The sequence below is a fragment of the Dryobates pubescens genome, chromosome 20 (assembly GCF_014839835.1).
Source record: "Dryobates pubescens isolate bDryPub1 chromosome 20, bDryPub1.pri, whole genome shotgun sequence".
Lineage (NCBI taxonomy): Eukaryota > Metazoa > Chordata > Aves > Piciformes > Picidae > Dryobates > Dryobates pubescens.
In genome coordinates, this window is record NC_071631.1 from 11,169,917 (window position 1) to 11,184,647 (window position 14,731).

Below are 14,731 nucleotides of genomic sequence, written 5' to 3' on the forward strand. Positions count from 1 at the left end.
ATCGCAGAAGCCAGCACACACTCACGATCCAGTTCCTTATCCCAGCAGCAATGTTATTGGTTGCTTTTTTGGGGTTGTTTTTTTTTTTTTTTACATTTTCTTTAGCTTTCAAACACTGAAAGTAGGAAAAGAGGGAAACTCACTCATGGCCCCAGAGAACACCAAGTCTCCCTCCCTTTTCTGGGCAGGATTTTCACATCCTGCTTGTGCCACAAGGAATTAACTCCTGTGGGCTGTTGGAGCTGAAGCTCCGTTTGCTGTTTCTCCTTCACATCCTTCTGCCTGCAGCCACTGCTTGGGAGGCAGCACAGGGAGAGGTGAAACATTATTTTTATCCCCCCTCACCCACATAAGCTGTGTGAGAGCTTAAAAAAATCCTGGAGGTGCAGAGCTTTCCGCAGCCTCTCCAAGAGGCTCTGACTCAGGGTACAACAAAGGCACACGTGTGAGCGGAAGTCAGGCTCTGCATTTAACACAAACCACCCTCTGGAACCAAATGGAGCTAATCTGAGCTAATAAAAGCTGAGGAGGTGCCAGTTCAGCAGCTTTGCCCCAGCAGCTCCACCAGTTGCAGCCTTTTGCTGTTGTGGTGGCGTAGTCTGCCCAGCTCCTGTGTCCCCACATTGGAGGGAAGAAGGTTAGGAAGGGCATGAAGTGCCCATGTCCCACCTCCTCACTGGGTGTGAGAGGTCAGTGCCCTTCAGCCATAGAACCACAGAGTCATTAAGGTTGTAAAAGACCTCTAAGATCAATTCCACCGTGTCTCCAAGTGCCATGTCCACAGGCTTCTTGAACACCTTCAGGAATGGTGATTCCACCGCCTGTTCCAGTGCCTGACCACTCTTGCAGTACAGAATTTTTTTCCTAACATCCAACCTAAACCTTCCCTGGTGCAACTTGAGACTAATTCCCCTTGTTCTAACACCTGGTACTAGGGAGAAGACCCCCACCTCACTCCAACATCCTTCCAAGGAGTTGTAGGGAGCAATGAGGTCTCCCCTGAATCTCCTTTTCTCCAGGCTAAACAATCCCGGTTCCCTCAGCCACTTCTCACCAGCCCTGTTCTCCAGACCCTTCACCAGCTTCCTTGCCCTTCTCTGGACCTGCTCCAAGTCCTCAATGTCTTTCTTGTAGTGAGGGGCCCCAGACTGAACCCAGTATTCAAGGTGTGACCTCACCAGTGCTGAGTACAGGGCGACAGTCTCTGCCCTGGTCCTGATGACCACATTCTACCTGACACAAACCAGGATGCTGTTGCTGTTCTTGGCCACCTGGGCCCCATTGGAGCCACCCAGGCTGTCTGGAAGCAGGCTGCTTGCAGGATGAGGGATGGCTCTGGCCACAGCAATCTGATTTAAAAGGTCATGTTCTGGAAAGCAGTTTAGATGCCATTAATTATTAAAGCCTCATAACACTTGTATTAAGGGTAATAGTTTTCCATGTGATTTATATAGCACTGAAATTCATTACCAATCTTTTAATGATGTTAGGGTCAATCAGGCACGAGAATGCTAAATTACTTATCCCAAAAGGACCAGGAACTGATCCAGGCAGGTTTGGGATGCTTTCTCATTGCTGATTTTTGCTCTTTCCCTCCTTCTCCCTTTGCACTCATTGCTGGGTGCTCTTATAACCATTTCTGATGGGTTTATCCTGCAATCACACCTAATCACTGTCTCAGACATGGTGACACTTGCAGGAGAAGCAAATGAATCCTGCTAAAAGAAGAGTGCTCCTGGAGCTGTCACTGAAAATGCTGAAGCTTTAATGAAGCTTTTTGTGGAGTGTTTTATATGGATTCAGAAGTCTCTCTGTTCTGGGCACTGAGTTTTATTAAGTGCTGGGAACAGAGGAGAGAGATAAGGGGTGATGGATCAAATCCTCCAAGCTGACGAGGACCAAACACTGGTTTGTAATCTGAGGAACAATTAGTTTGTGTTCAGGCTGGCCAGGTACCTGTGCTTCCCAGGGCTGCGTGCTAGTGACGTGTAGGGAGTAAGCACAGGTTTATGAAAGCCCAGTCCCTGGAAAGCATTCCAGGGCAAATCCAGCAGCTGAAATGCTGCTATGAACACCTGAGCATCCCAATCCTCCCAGCATTTCCACCACACACAGAATCCCAGCATTGTGGGGGTTGGAAGTGACCTCTGGAGATCATCTAGTCCAACACCCCTGCTAAAATAGGGGCCCTCACAGCAGCTTGCCCAGGATCACAATGTCCAGGTGGGCTTGGAATCTCTCCAAAGATGGAGACTCCATAACCTCTCTGGGCAGCCTGCTCCAGGGCTCCAGCACCCTCACACTGAAGTTTTTCCTTAAGTTCAAGTGAAACCTCTTCTCTTGCACTTTGTGTCTGTTGCACCTTGTCCTGTCACTGTGCACCACTGAAAAGAGCCCAGCACCATCCTCACCACCTCCACCCTTTAGGTTTTGCTGAGCATTGAAACGATCTCCTCTCAGGCTGCTCTTCTCCAGGCTAAACATGCCCAGGTCTCTCAGCCTCTCCTCATCAGAGATGCTCCAGGCCCCTCATCTGTGTACACCTAACCCATAACACATACAGAGCTGAAACTCACAAGAACAGGAGGTTAGGGGTGGGACAAAGCAAACATAAAAGAGGCCTGAAAACATCTGTGAGCAGCCATGGCTCAGCCTCGCTGCAGGGTTGGCAGAGGTGATTATCTTTCAGTAACCTAATGCAGACATCAGCACTCTGTGCAGCACAGCCTTGCGAACCCCAGCTCCTTTCAAAACCAATTTCAACAGGAAATTTGCAGTGACCCCAATAGTCACCAGTAACTGCATTCCATGCTCCTGAGAGGCAGGGTCCACCCCTTCATCACATCTCCTGAAAGATCCACTCCCACAGATGGCATTAAAAGCCCCTCTAGCAGCCCTGCTACCATCACCTTTGGGGAGCCCTTGTGCTATGGGGAGGGGACTGAGGCCTGCAAGGGAAAGGAAATTCATTCCCAGCATGTGACTCACAGGCTCTCTGTGTGGCAGAGGAAGAGATGGGTGATTTTGCCTCCCTTGTTGGGTGAGAATAAGATCTAAACCACTTCTAAGCAAACTTCCATTGTGGGTTGGGGTTTTTTTTGTGTTTTTTAGTTTTGTTTTTTCTCACTTGGGTATTGCACTTTAAATTGATTTTGGATTTTTTTCTCCCCCTTCGTCACATTGTACATCAACATCTCCTGAGGTGGGATGTTGGGTGCTGACTCAGGGACCAGTAATGAACAGTAAAAGTGGCAGCTGGTGTCTGACACCATCACCCTGGCAGCGAATGTGGCAAGTCCCTTGAGAAGGAGACAGCGTTGACTCATCTCCCAGGAGATCTGCCTCATTTCATGCTCCTTCTTTGGGAAAGGCAGAGGGGAAAAAAGGCAAAAAAGAAACCCTTGCAGATAACTCTGCAGACTTGCCACTGACTGTTCTTCCAGTCAGATCCCTGTTTCTTTGGGCCTAGCATCAATTTGTGAAGGTGAGAAGTGACAGATGAAGTTGAGGAAAACATCCCTTTGAGGACAACCTATCCACATGTGGCAAGAGTTTGCCTGATTTGGACCCCTCATTGATTTCTCTTTGCTTTTCCTTGGCTCCATGGGGCTTACTCAGGGTTTGGTTTTTTTTCAGCTAAGCAGTGAAAATTACTTGAGTGGGACTGTAATTACCTCATGGTAATTAATGCAGTCATCATTGTAGCTACCCCAGCAGCTCCCAGAGGAGAAGATTCTATTTGCGACACTGTCTGTAAAAATATTCTAAGTCAAACACCCAAATCTGAGAGGCCTGGGGCTGTTTAGTCTTGAAAAGGCTGAGGGAATCTGATCAACATTTATAAATATCTGAGGGGTAGGTGTCAAGATGAAGCTGAAAGTGCTAGGCTCTTTTGGGTGGTGCCCAGTGACAGGACAAGGAACAATGGGTACAAGCTAGAACACAGCGGTTCCACCTCAACACAAGGAGACACTTCTTCATGGTGCAGGTGACAGAGCCCTGGAGCAGACTGCCCAGAGAGGCTGTGGAGTCTCCTTCTCTGAAGACTTTCAAAACACACCTGGATTTGTTCCTGCGCAGCCTGCCCTAAGTGACCCTGCTCTGGCAGGAGAGTTGGACTGGACAATCTCTGCAGGTCTCTTCCAACCCCAGACATTCTGTGATTCTCTGAAATCTCTAAAGAGAAGCTGAGGCTGGGAGCAGGAGGATGTGCCTTCAGCTGTGGGTGGTGGCCACGAGTAATTGCTGTGATTTATTGAGTGCTGGAAGCATTCCCGGTGGAGATGCTCTCATGTATGGGATGTAGCTGCCATGGGGAGATACAGCCTCCTCTGCAAGAGCCTTTAACTCATTTCCCCAGGGACCACCAGCCTTATCCTGCCCGCTTAGAGAAAGTTCAACAAAAACACAGAGTTTGTACAAATTTCCTCAACCCTCCCCCCCCTGCCCCAGCCATGAGTGCATCTCCTCCATAGCCAGGGCAGCAGAGGAACAGGACCACCTGCAGACTATTTGCTCCCAAAGCAGTACCAGCTCCTCAGATCCTGGTACCAATATTTATGCCAGGCTGGTGTCACTTTCTGTCTACACTCACCTTCACCAGACCTGCCTTTCCCCAGGGGTATGTCTGGAGAGTGTTTGGAGACTTGTTTGACGAGTCTGGTCTCACCCAAAAGCCAAGGATGCCATGGTTTGGTTAAGCCATGGCTGAAGAGGGTGATGTGCCCACTGCTGGCAAGGGGAACAGAGATGAGCTATAGAAAGGTGTTCTTAGTCTTCCCCCCCCACATCCCCCTCCCCCTTTCTGTATAGCCTGGAATTGACACTGCAAAGGGTTGGTTGCCTGTGCTGTTCATGTTGGTCAATAATGACCATTTGTGATGTTAGGAGCCCTGACAGGTCCAAACATCCCTATTTATATTTCTGGGGAGCTAAGTGCTCCCTTGACTGCAGGGCCAACTCCAGGGTCCACCCTGAAGGCCACAGCTGGGAATGAAATCCCACCCATCTCATCTGGACAGCCAAGGTGGTGGGAGGTGCAAAGTCTGGCAGTACTGAGGGGTAAGGACCAGCTTCCCTCCTGCACCAACTGCACACCCACCAGCTCAGGGCAATGATGCCTCCACTAACATCCTCTTCTGCTCTGCAGAAAGCTCTGAAGACCTGAGAAAAGATGTGTCCATGGGCTTCAGGAGAAGCTGTGCACATCAGATGAAGACTGAGCAGCATGCGGCAGCATGGAAATGCTGTCTCTAGGGAAAAAAAAAAGATGAGTTTCAACCACTCCTTTGGGCAAACTCAACCAGACTTTGCTGCCAATTAAACTAACCTAATTACTGAATTAGCATGAGACTCAGTACCTCTGAGAGCAAGCAGAGAAAGCGTCTGTCAAGTTGTCACAATATTTGAAGATGGCTTTCACATTTTGAAAACAAAATGATGTCATACCGAACGAGGCGAGTGCCTGGACTTGAGGTGGACTTGACTGGTGGGACTGGGAGGTGTTGTCTTCTCCAGGAGGATCAACCCTAGTATTTTCATGGCAAAGGTGAGCCCTGACCATCATAAATCCCCATGAAACAAACTCTCTTCCCAGGAAATTGTGGCAGAGGGTGGAATGAATCACCTGAGGCTTACACACACAGGGATGTGAAAAAGTGAGGTCAGTGCCTAGAAGGAGGGCACATCCTCCATCAGCAAGTCTCATATCAGGGTTTGAATGAGACTCTCCACCCTGAGAAACTCACTTCACTCCTGGGAGCTGTTTTTTTCCCCTCTGCAGTATTCACACCAGGCCGGAGCAGCTCAGAGATACGGAGAAGGTTAGAGAGACCTGCTGGCTCAGGGACACCGAGCCAAGGATCTGCTGGCTCAGAGAGCTGCCTGCTCACCTCTCAGCATTTTGAAATCCTCTTACACACAGGCATCTTTTCCCCAGTTAAGCCTCTTTTTCTCTTGATTTATTAAGAGGAATTAAAAAGGGCCCAGGTTAAATTCTGTGTGAATGGAGAAGTGAGGTCTGAGTGAGCTCTGTGGCTGCTCACTGTGATCCCTGCAGGCTCCGAGCTTTGTAGAGTCCAATTTTGGGCTGCAATTTCACTGAGGCAGAGCAAACTCCCACAAAAGTGAACAATCAGGATTTTTATTCATACACACTTGCTTCAAAACTACAGTTAATACTGAACAAAAAGCAGTTCATGCAAACAAGGATTGGAGATACTGCAAATTAAGGGGGGGGAGGCAGGGAAAGGGTGCTGTGATTTATACATCAGCCTTGCCCACTGTTCTTCCAAGGATTGATTCATTTGGATTCATTGAACAAGGAATGGCCTCTCCCAATTTTCTGCTAGCACCTAGCAGATGAATGATTGGAAAATAAATGATGTTCTCCTCTTTATAAATCACAAAACCTGGGACTTAAAATAATAGTACTAAGGATGAAAGGGTTCCTGGTGAGATCACTCCTCCTTAAAAGGAGGTAGTGTTAAAGGAACCATTTTAACAGCTTCAGGTGGGCTTTGTGCTCTCCTGCAAATGGGAAATGCACCTTTATGAAAGAGGCAATGAGCTTCATTTTCTTGAAAGGATTTTTCTTGCATTCATTTTATTAGCTCAGGAGAGAATACATGGAAAGGTTCAGCAGGAAACAAGCCCCAGGCTGAATTTGTATCATCACTGCAAGAATGTTTTTATCTGCTCCGAGTCAACAAGGCATCCAGGTGTGCAAACTCTACTGATTTCTACGGGATGGGAAGCACCAATGTCCCTGCTCTGCCCAACAGCAGCAGGCACAAGCACACACTTGATGCTGTTGCTGATCTGGGGATTACAGGCTTGGTGCTGCCAGATGCTGGAAATCATGGTCTTGGCTCCAGCAAAGCACTAAGCACCCAGAGTGCTCTAAGCCTGTCACAGTTCCACTAGATGCCTTGGAGGACCAAACAGCACAGGAACCTCTGCCTCTCATGGAAGGAATTCAGTACAATTCAAATAGTTCTTAGGAAGAGGTTTATAAAGTTCAGAAACAAAATTCTGCTTTCTATTAAAATGTTTCTGTCACCAACTCATGATTACAAAATTAATTTAACATTAGCTGTGGACTTTCCAATGTGTCCTGTAGTGAGAAATGAACTTCAATGGAAGCAGGCTGGGCTGGTTGTCAATGCTGGGCTGGTTATCAGTGCTGCTGCTACTCTTCCTGCACATCACCGTTTAAAATGGCAACGAGAGTTTAAAATTTACACTGAGGGTGGTTGAAACACTGGCCCAGGCTGCCCAGAGAGGTGGCAGAACTCCATTCCAGGTCAGGTTGGTTGTGGCTCTGAGCAACCTGCTCTAGTTGAAGATGCCCCTGCTGACTGCAGGAGGGTTGGATTAGATGACCTTTAGAGGTCCCTTCCAGCCCAAACCACTCTGGGATACTATGAAAATTATTAATAGACTGCACTTTTTTTCCCCTTCTTCATTCTTTTCTTTTGGTCTACTGCCATCAATGGAAGGTAAATCATAGCTTCTAGGGTGGTTTTCTTTTAAATCTGGACTATGGTAACACACACAAGGAAAAAAGCAAAGCACAAAGATATACAACACAGGAATACATTCAAATCTCATCAGACTAAACCTGTCACGGATGGACCAGCTGCATAAAGAATAAAACTCCTCCTGCAATGGGAGGCTGTACAAACATTGCTAGAAAACAGCCTTGCTGACTTTATTTACCCATAGGGAATCTCACTCTACAAGAATCTGTCCTGCTAAGACTTCCATTTCCATGGAATTTTTCAATTGCACATAGGAATCCCAGTAACTGGAAAAGAGGGAAGTGCCAGCTGACCTCCACGAGCAGCCAGCATCACTCCCTGCTGCACCCCGACTCCAGTTAGCAAAGGCTGGACTCCAGATTCTGTAAGAAACTTATCAGATCTGATTTGATTTCTCTTCAAAGAGCTTCAGAAGAATTCCTAAAGTTCTCTATAAAAAGTAGAAAGCACATGGCACATCCAGCAGTACCACATGAATGCAATAAACTGGTTTAATATTAAAAGTGATAATAATACTCACACAACCCTTTGCAGGTTAAAAGTGGATTAGAAATGTCACCCAAGAAGTCCTCATAGCTCTCTGAGAGGCAGGTAAGTATTATTACCCCCATTTTACAGATGAGGTAACTGAGGCAGAGAGGTAAACCCCTTTGCCCTCTCCCTCTCAAGGCTTTCCCAGAACAGGAGGGCTGCAGTGCAGGGTTGTTATTCATCATAAGGCGATTTAATTACCAGTTGTTGCTGGCACAGTTACAGGTTGGTAAGAAATCAAACGAGTTTATGGAGTCAAGTCTTCCGTAATTCTTCAGCTGAGCGGTTTCTGATCTTATCTAAGAGTGTGGAGCTGAGGAGAAAAGTGATTTAGTTGTCCACCCTTTTACTACTTGGCAGCTCAGTGCTTACCTAGCCAACAGCACAGAGGGGACCCACTGCCTGACACAAACACATGTGCAATGATTTGTGTTCATGACTGAACAGCTGAAAATCACATGAAATCTTTCCAGAAGTTTCCTGGCAGGTCCCAAAGCCCACTGTAAACACTGTAATATGCTTGCTACTCATAGCATTATTGGATTGTTATTTTCATTATTTCCCAGGGTGTGATTTGTGTAACGAAGAGCATCTGGCTCCTCTGCTACCCACACATCTCCTATGGCATTTAACCGGGATTGCATCCGGATGGACCCACTCAGAAGACAGACCCTCCAAGTGGTACGCCCCCAGTGCCAGCCCTTGGACACATCATCTTTCTAGCTAGAAGAGAAGATCCTCTCTCACTTGACCTTATTCATTTCACAGGAGTCCAAGATTATTCAACTCAATTCACCCCCAAGACAGGATGGATTTCAAAGGCCAACAGCATTTAGATACGATGAGTTTCTTTCAAACTAACAGCTGACTTCCAGAAGAACTTTCTTCAGTTTGTAAAAGGAAATTCAATTTGTATTTCTGGAAAGAATGAAGGATCAGAAAGCCTAATTGCATTTCTCCTCTAAAATGGATTAGGGAGGGGTATTTTATTATGGGAATGTGCTCTTTCCTTCTTACCTATGTGCAGTACCTGCTAAGAACACTGAGACTGGTCAGCAGCCAAAGTGGCCATGCTGGAAGCCCACCACCTTTCTAAAGTAACTCCAAGGTGGATAAAAACACCCAGATGCCTAAATAATGAAGAAAGTTGCCTAGGAGCCAGTTAAATCCTATTTAATTCCTGGAAACAACCTGGAAGATTTACGTGGAAGGCCTGTGCCTCCCCCAGCACAAACAGGGCTGTTCCAGAGCCCCTGGGGACTTGAGTGCATGTGGGATGGAAACACAGCTCCCAGAACTTCCACCCCAGCTTCAGTGCATTATAACTCTCAGTTTGACTTTCAGAAATCTTTGTAAGGATGTGGGTGTTCAGATTTTGGTTGCTACTGAACACAAGCAAAAGAAAAGCAGTTCCAGTACCTCTCCCTCTGCTGATAGATGTTCTCTAGAAACCCAAATCTTGTGAAAAATAGTATATAAATAACATTTGTGTTTAAAAAGATATGAAAAGGCTTGTTTGGTACTTCAGGTTTTACTTGACACTATACATTTCTGGATGATGAATTCTCATGGAAAGGGCTGGCTCAAGCGTGAGCGTTCACGTGGAAAAGCACTGGGCAGAGCAGTGAGGAACCACAGAAATAGTTAGTCCCTGCTTTACACAACCTTGTCTGCTTCCTGCAGGACCCAGGAGCTTGCAGAACCTTTTCCTATGTGTTATAAGCACGTACAGAAGAGTACATGAGCTGTGGCAAGCCCAGGGACTGCTGGTAGCAACCCTGAAGAGGAATTTCTGCTTCTGCATCGGAACAGCTGGGGAGCAAATGCAAGTGCTGAAGAAATTGGTTATGAGAGGTAGCCAGAAAATGAGCAGCTCTGTCCAGATGTTGGGACCAGCTCTTTAATGCCCAGTTCTGGTGTGAACTGCACTGACCATCACAGCTATGCCAGTGACAGCCCCCCCACACAATGGGGCTTCCCTCTACATTTCATCAGGAAACAGAACTGAACTGATTGGTGATGTTTTTAAACTAAAAAAGAGGGAGATTTACACTAGATTGAAGGAAGAATTTTTTTATGCAGAGGGTGGTAAGACACTGGCCCAGGTTGCCCAGAGAGGTGGTAGATGTCCCATCCCTGCAACCATTCCAGGTAAGGTTGTTTGGTGCTCTGAGCAACCTGCTCCAGTTGCAGACATCCCTGCTGGCTGCAGGGGGGTTGGCCTGGATGACCTTTAAAGGTCCCTTCCACCCCAATGCATTCTATGACTGGGCACATCTACCCACAAGACCTCCTGCCTGTTTGTATCTTGGTTCAGTTCTGCCTCCTTACTGATCTTCTTACTTCCAAATCCTGTGTGCTAGTATTTCAACATTTTCCTTTTTCAGAAGTCTCTTATTCCCTTCACACTCTTCAAGCTGCCTCTCTGCAGATTGACTTGAGAGTCCCTTAACTATTCACAGCCTGAGCCTCAGGAATCTCTTGACTCTCTTACAGTCTTCTACAGTGTGATGCTCAGATCCTCCTAACCTGTGGCAGCCTAAAGACATTCAGAAGAACAGAAACAGTCATGAATGCTGCCCTTAGTTCATGTGCTTTATCGTGAACATCATCATCTGCAAAGTAGGTAACATACAAAGTAGAAAATGAACTTTCAGACTTGTCTGGTAACATATTTGACACAGAATGGTTTAAAATTCATACTCCTAAAAGGTTTTAAACATGGTGAGTTCAGTTCATTTAGGCAACAATCTGAGTTCTTGTTAACTGGCCAGTGCCCTTTGTTAGAGGGTGCTTTCCCATGCTCAGAATGGTCCAGTTTGCCCATTAAACCTGCTCAGCCTTACCCAGGGAGATATTCCTTGCTTGGCGCTAGGGCTGCAAAAAGACCATGACTGGGCAAAAGCCAAACCACAGGAGTGCTGCAATCACAAACCATAGGCACCAAAAACTCAGCCTTTGAGGGCACCACAGCTACAGAAGCAGGACACAGATGCTGTTCACATCCAACCGTGTCCCACTCACAACCTGTCCCGCTCTACCCCAGCTCAAACCCACCCACCTGGTTACCAGTGTGCAGGATTGGATCTTTCTAACAGAATCTTTGGCACAGGTTCCATGTTTTATTGTCATAAAAGATGATTAGAAAGTAGATTCCCCTCCCACCCTCCCCTTGCCCACCAGTTACATAGTCTAGTATAAATTGAACTCTTTTATGGCAAATATCTTACTTCTTCTTTTGAGTATGTTTACATGCTGGAAAAAAAGTTGTAATCAGTCTGCATGCAGCAACAGAGACATCATGCTTCTGGCATCATCATGCACATCCGACAGACAGAAAGTGCCTATGGCTGCTAAGGGTAACAAGGCAGAAGGGAGGAAAAAGGCAAAAAAAAACAAACCAAAAAAGGCAAGTGCACTGACAACTATTTTACATGCTGTAACAAACCCCAAATATGCACCCAAAAAAAATTAATATTAATATTTACTGATATTTGGATTAATATCTTCTGGTAAGTCATAAGAGGAAATATCAAAATTTGTTTCTCTAAGTGATAGGAGAGGAGAAGATTGCATTAATTACAGTGTTCAGCACTGCAAATAAAGTCTATTTCCTTCCCTGTATGTAACAAGCAGAGGTGAAATGAAAGCCTAATTGAACCTTGTTGAAAACTTGCAGGTAGCAATTATTGTTTCAAAGGAGATCTACTGTAAAAAAAAAAACCCAAAACAACAAACCAATCCCACAAGGTTATACCCTAAAGCCATTAACAATATCCAAACCCTAAAGGGGAAAAAAAAACATACAAGCAAACAAATGAAACCCCTAAACCAACAGCAAGAAAACATTTAGCTAAACCTAAAGGATGGCATTTGGGAACGAGAACTTCACAAATAAAGCACAATTTGGTTTAGAAAACGTTGATAACACTCTTGATGCTTGATATGATTACATCAGTAAGAGAGAGAGCTGCTTATTATTAACCCTTATTATTAAGAGTTACTACTAAGCATGCAAAATTCATTGCATGAAGCATGTGTAAAAGGTATTAAATTCCATCCTATCGATAAAACAAGTTTTAGCTGCTGCTTCTTTTGTGTTTTGTTTTGGTGTTTTTTTTCAGGCTTGATTATTCTACAGCCTCAAGTTTTGTTTTTTAATTAAAACTGCTTAGTTTAAGACTAAATCTCACTTGATTCTCAGGAGTGATTCTGGAGAAGCCAGGAAGTCTCTTGGGGCTGCAGTTTATGTTATTGACCACACAGAATGCTTCCTTCCATTTACTACTGCCCTATACTGCAGGCTATAAATAAAGACATGTAAAGAAGATTGCAGGGATTTCAGGTTTGTTTGACATTCCAGGTTAACAAATGTCATAGTTAAAATATCGGCATTAGAACCAGTTCACCAGTAAACTTTGAGGAGTGGTGTAAATTAAATTAACTGAACAAACAATGGCACCCTGGATCACAGAATAATCTCATGGAGATTAAAATTCACAAAAATATTATTAAAGTTATTATTACTATTATTATTATCATAATCATTATTATTAAAGACAAAAAATCACCCTTGAGTTTACCACATGCTACGTAGCAAAGATCCTAGAGATCTGGCCACCACTGAAGTGTGTTTAACCTTGGCGTTGCTTAGAGGATCAGCTCAGGAAGCCTCAGGGTTGAATTGAATTTTGTCCCCCCACTCCCACCCACTCCTAACTCCTTTCTGTTGTACTTCCCAAACAATTTCTTTCAACCATTATTTGCATTCCCCTCCTCCCTGGGGCTGCTGCTTCAGTCTCTTGTGCTGCTGAGCTCCCCAAAGTCACCGGGCAGAGCAGGGAGGAGCAGTCCCTCAGGGTAGAGCACTCTCATCTCTCATCACCCCCTGATAGGGACTAACTATTGGGGGTTAGGGTTTGTTTTCAGACCACGTGTTAGATTGCTTCTAACACAGCAATGTGGGAAAGGGAGCAAAAGGGCAGGGGGAAGTTACAAAAATCTCTAACATACCAAAACCTGGGTCAGTTTAGACAAGTCAGTGGTGACTTCTAGAAGAGTTAAGTGGGCACCATACACTAATTTATCTCCCATGAAGACAACACATCACTGCTGCAAAGCCCAAATCCTGAAAGAGTGGCCTTTCCCCCATCTTCCCCCATCTAACCCTACAATTTCCAGACCTAGACGGAATCAACGAGGCAAAAGCCTAAAAATTGTAGGGTTAAAGACCGTTCCCCACCGTGGGATTTGTTCCTGTTGGGCCGTTTCATGCTACATTTTCTACAAGGGGGTGTACAAACTGGGGGTTGACATAGGAGAACCCTTCAAAATCTGTTTGGTCTATGTTGGCAATGACCAGCTGGTCTGGGGGGGTCAGCACCGGCTGGCCTCGCGTGAAGAATTTGTCGAAGTTCTCAGCACCTTTGCCACACTGCAAGAAAAAACAGGAGAGTGAAAAACAGGAAAAGAAAGGGCTCAACAAATCTCAGTAATGCATTGGCAGCTCCAGCTTCATGCAGAGTTTTCAGGATGCATGCAAGACTTTCCCCCTGTTTCTTAGGAGTAGTTTAGAAATGGTAACAAACCCCTTCCCAACCCACACCCCCGCAAACAGAAAAGTTTAAATCGATGAATTGTGATGAAAAACAGAGTCAGGGAAGTTTCTATGCACCAGCATGAGATAAGGAAGTAAAGAGATTTAAAAATCCAGAATTACTGCCATAAAAAAGGGGGAAAAAAAATCTATGGGCACAGCAGAAGTTACTTCACCTGCCAAGTCATTTCATTCTCCTTTGTGATGGGTTAAGGCCCATCCTGGAAGCAGGGGGCGGAGGGCTTGCCCCCTGCAGGGAGGGCAATGCTCTTACAAGCCCTCCCCCTGTTGCTTCCAGGATGGACGTTAACCAATCACATTCTTAAAACCTTTACAGTGCAAAATGAAACCTCGGTGTTGGTCTCTGTTTCCTTCCCAAGCTGCAGAAAGCTCACTGTAATTCATTTTTTATCCTTTGATTTTTCATTTTACAGCCTCTAAACTCTGGTACAGATTCATAAATGACAGCAGAGCTCTGGTCCTGGGGAGGGCAGGGAGTGTGTCCTGGGAATGGGTCTTTGTTACACAATGTGCTATCACCTGTTTCCTCCTTGTTTTGTCCAAGAAAAGAGACCTGTCCCACAAAGGCCAGCTGAGAAGGGGGTCATGTAGAGCTACACACTGAAGGCAACTCATTCAGAGCAGAAAACAAATGAGGTTTGCAAAAAGGATAGTTTGGGGTAACACAGAAAACACTTGAGAGGCAGGGAGGTATGATTAGAGGCAATGAAAAAGTGGGACCTGAACAAAATTAGCTTGGGTGCAAGAAAAAAATGCCTGAGGAAAACTGAGTATTGTGGAGAGGTCTAAAGGGAAGTGGTAAATCTGCTTATCTCTAACTGCAGTTGTGGATCTTGGAGCAGTGTGTTGGATGAGAAAGGCACTGAGTGGGTCTTCCCTTTGTCCCTGACCCTCTCCTCTCCATCCATCCATCCCTGCATTATACTTCCCTCTGCATTTGGAGGATGACACCACACGGTTACCTTCAGACTTGGAGGATAACTTGGAAAGGGCAGCAAATGGCTCCTTCAGCAGGCCAGTCCTAAACATGGCTCTGTCTGAA

The 14,731-nt window shown here is 45.6% G+C and overlaps 1 protein-coding gene across 2 annotated transcripts in view; it reads right to left on the reverse strand.

Annotated features, from left to right (window-relative positions):
• Positions 1 to 12,220: 12,220 nt before the first annotated feature.
• The window catches only part of PRKCA (protein kinase C alpha), a 151,666-nt gene continuing 149,155 nt past the window's right edge, over positions 12,221 to 14,731 (reverse strand). For both annotated transcript variants that reach the window (XM_054171063.1, XM_009902692.2), the window contains one exon: positions 12,221 to 13,506. In XM_054171063.1, coding sequence (XP_054027038.1) covers positions 13,342 to 13,506 — 165 coding nt within the window. In that variant the 3' untranslated portion in view covers positions 12,221 to 13,341. The remainder of the gene's footprint in view (positions 13,507 to 14,731) is intronic.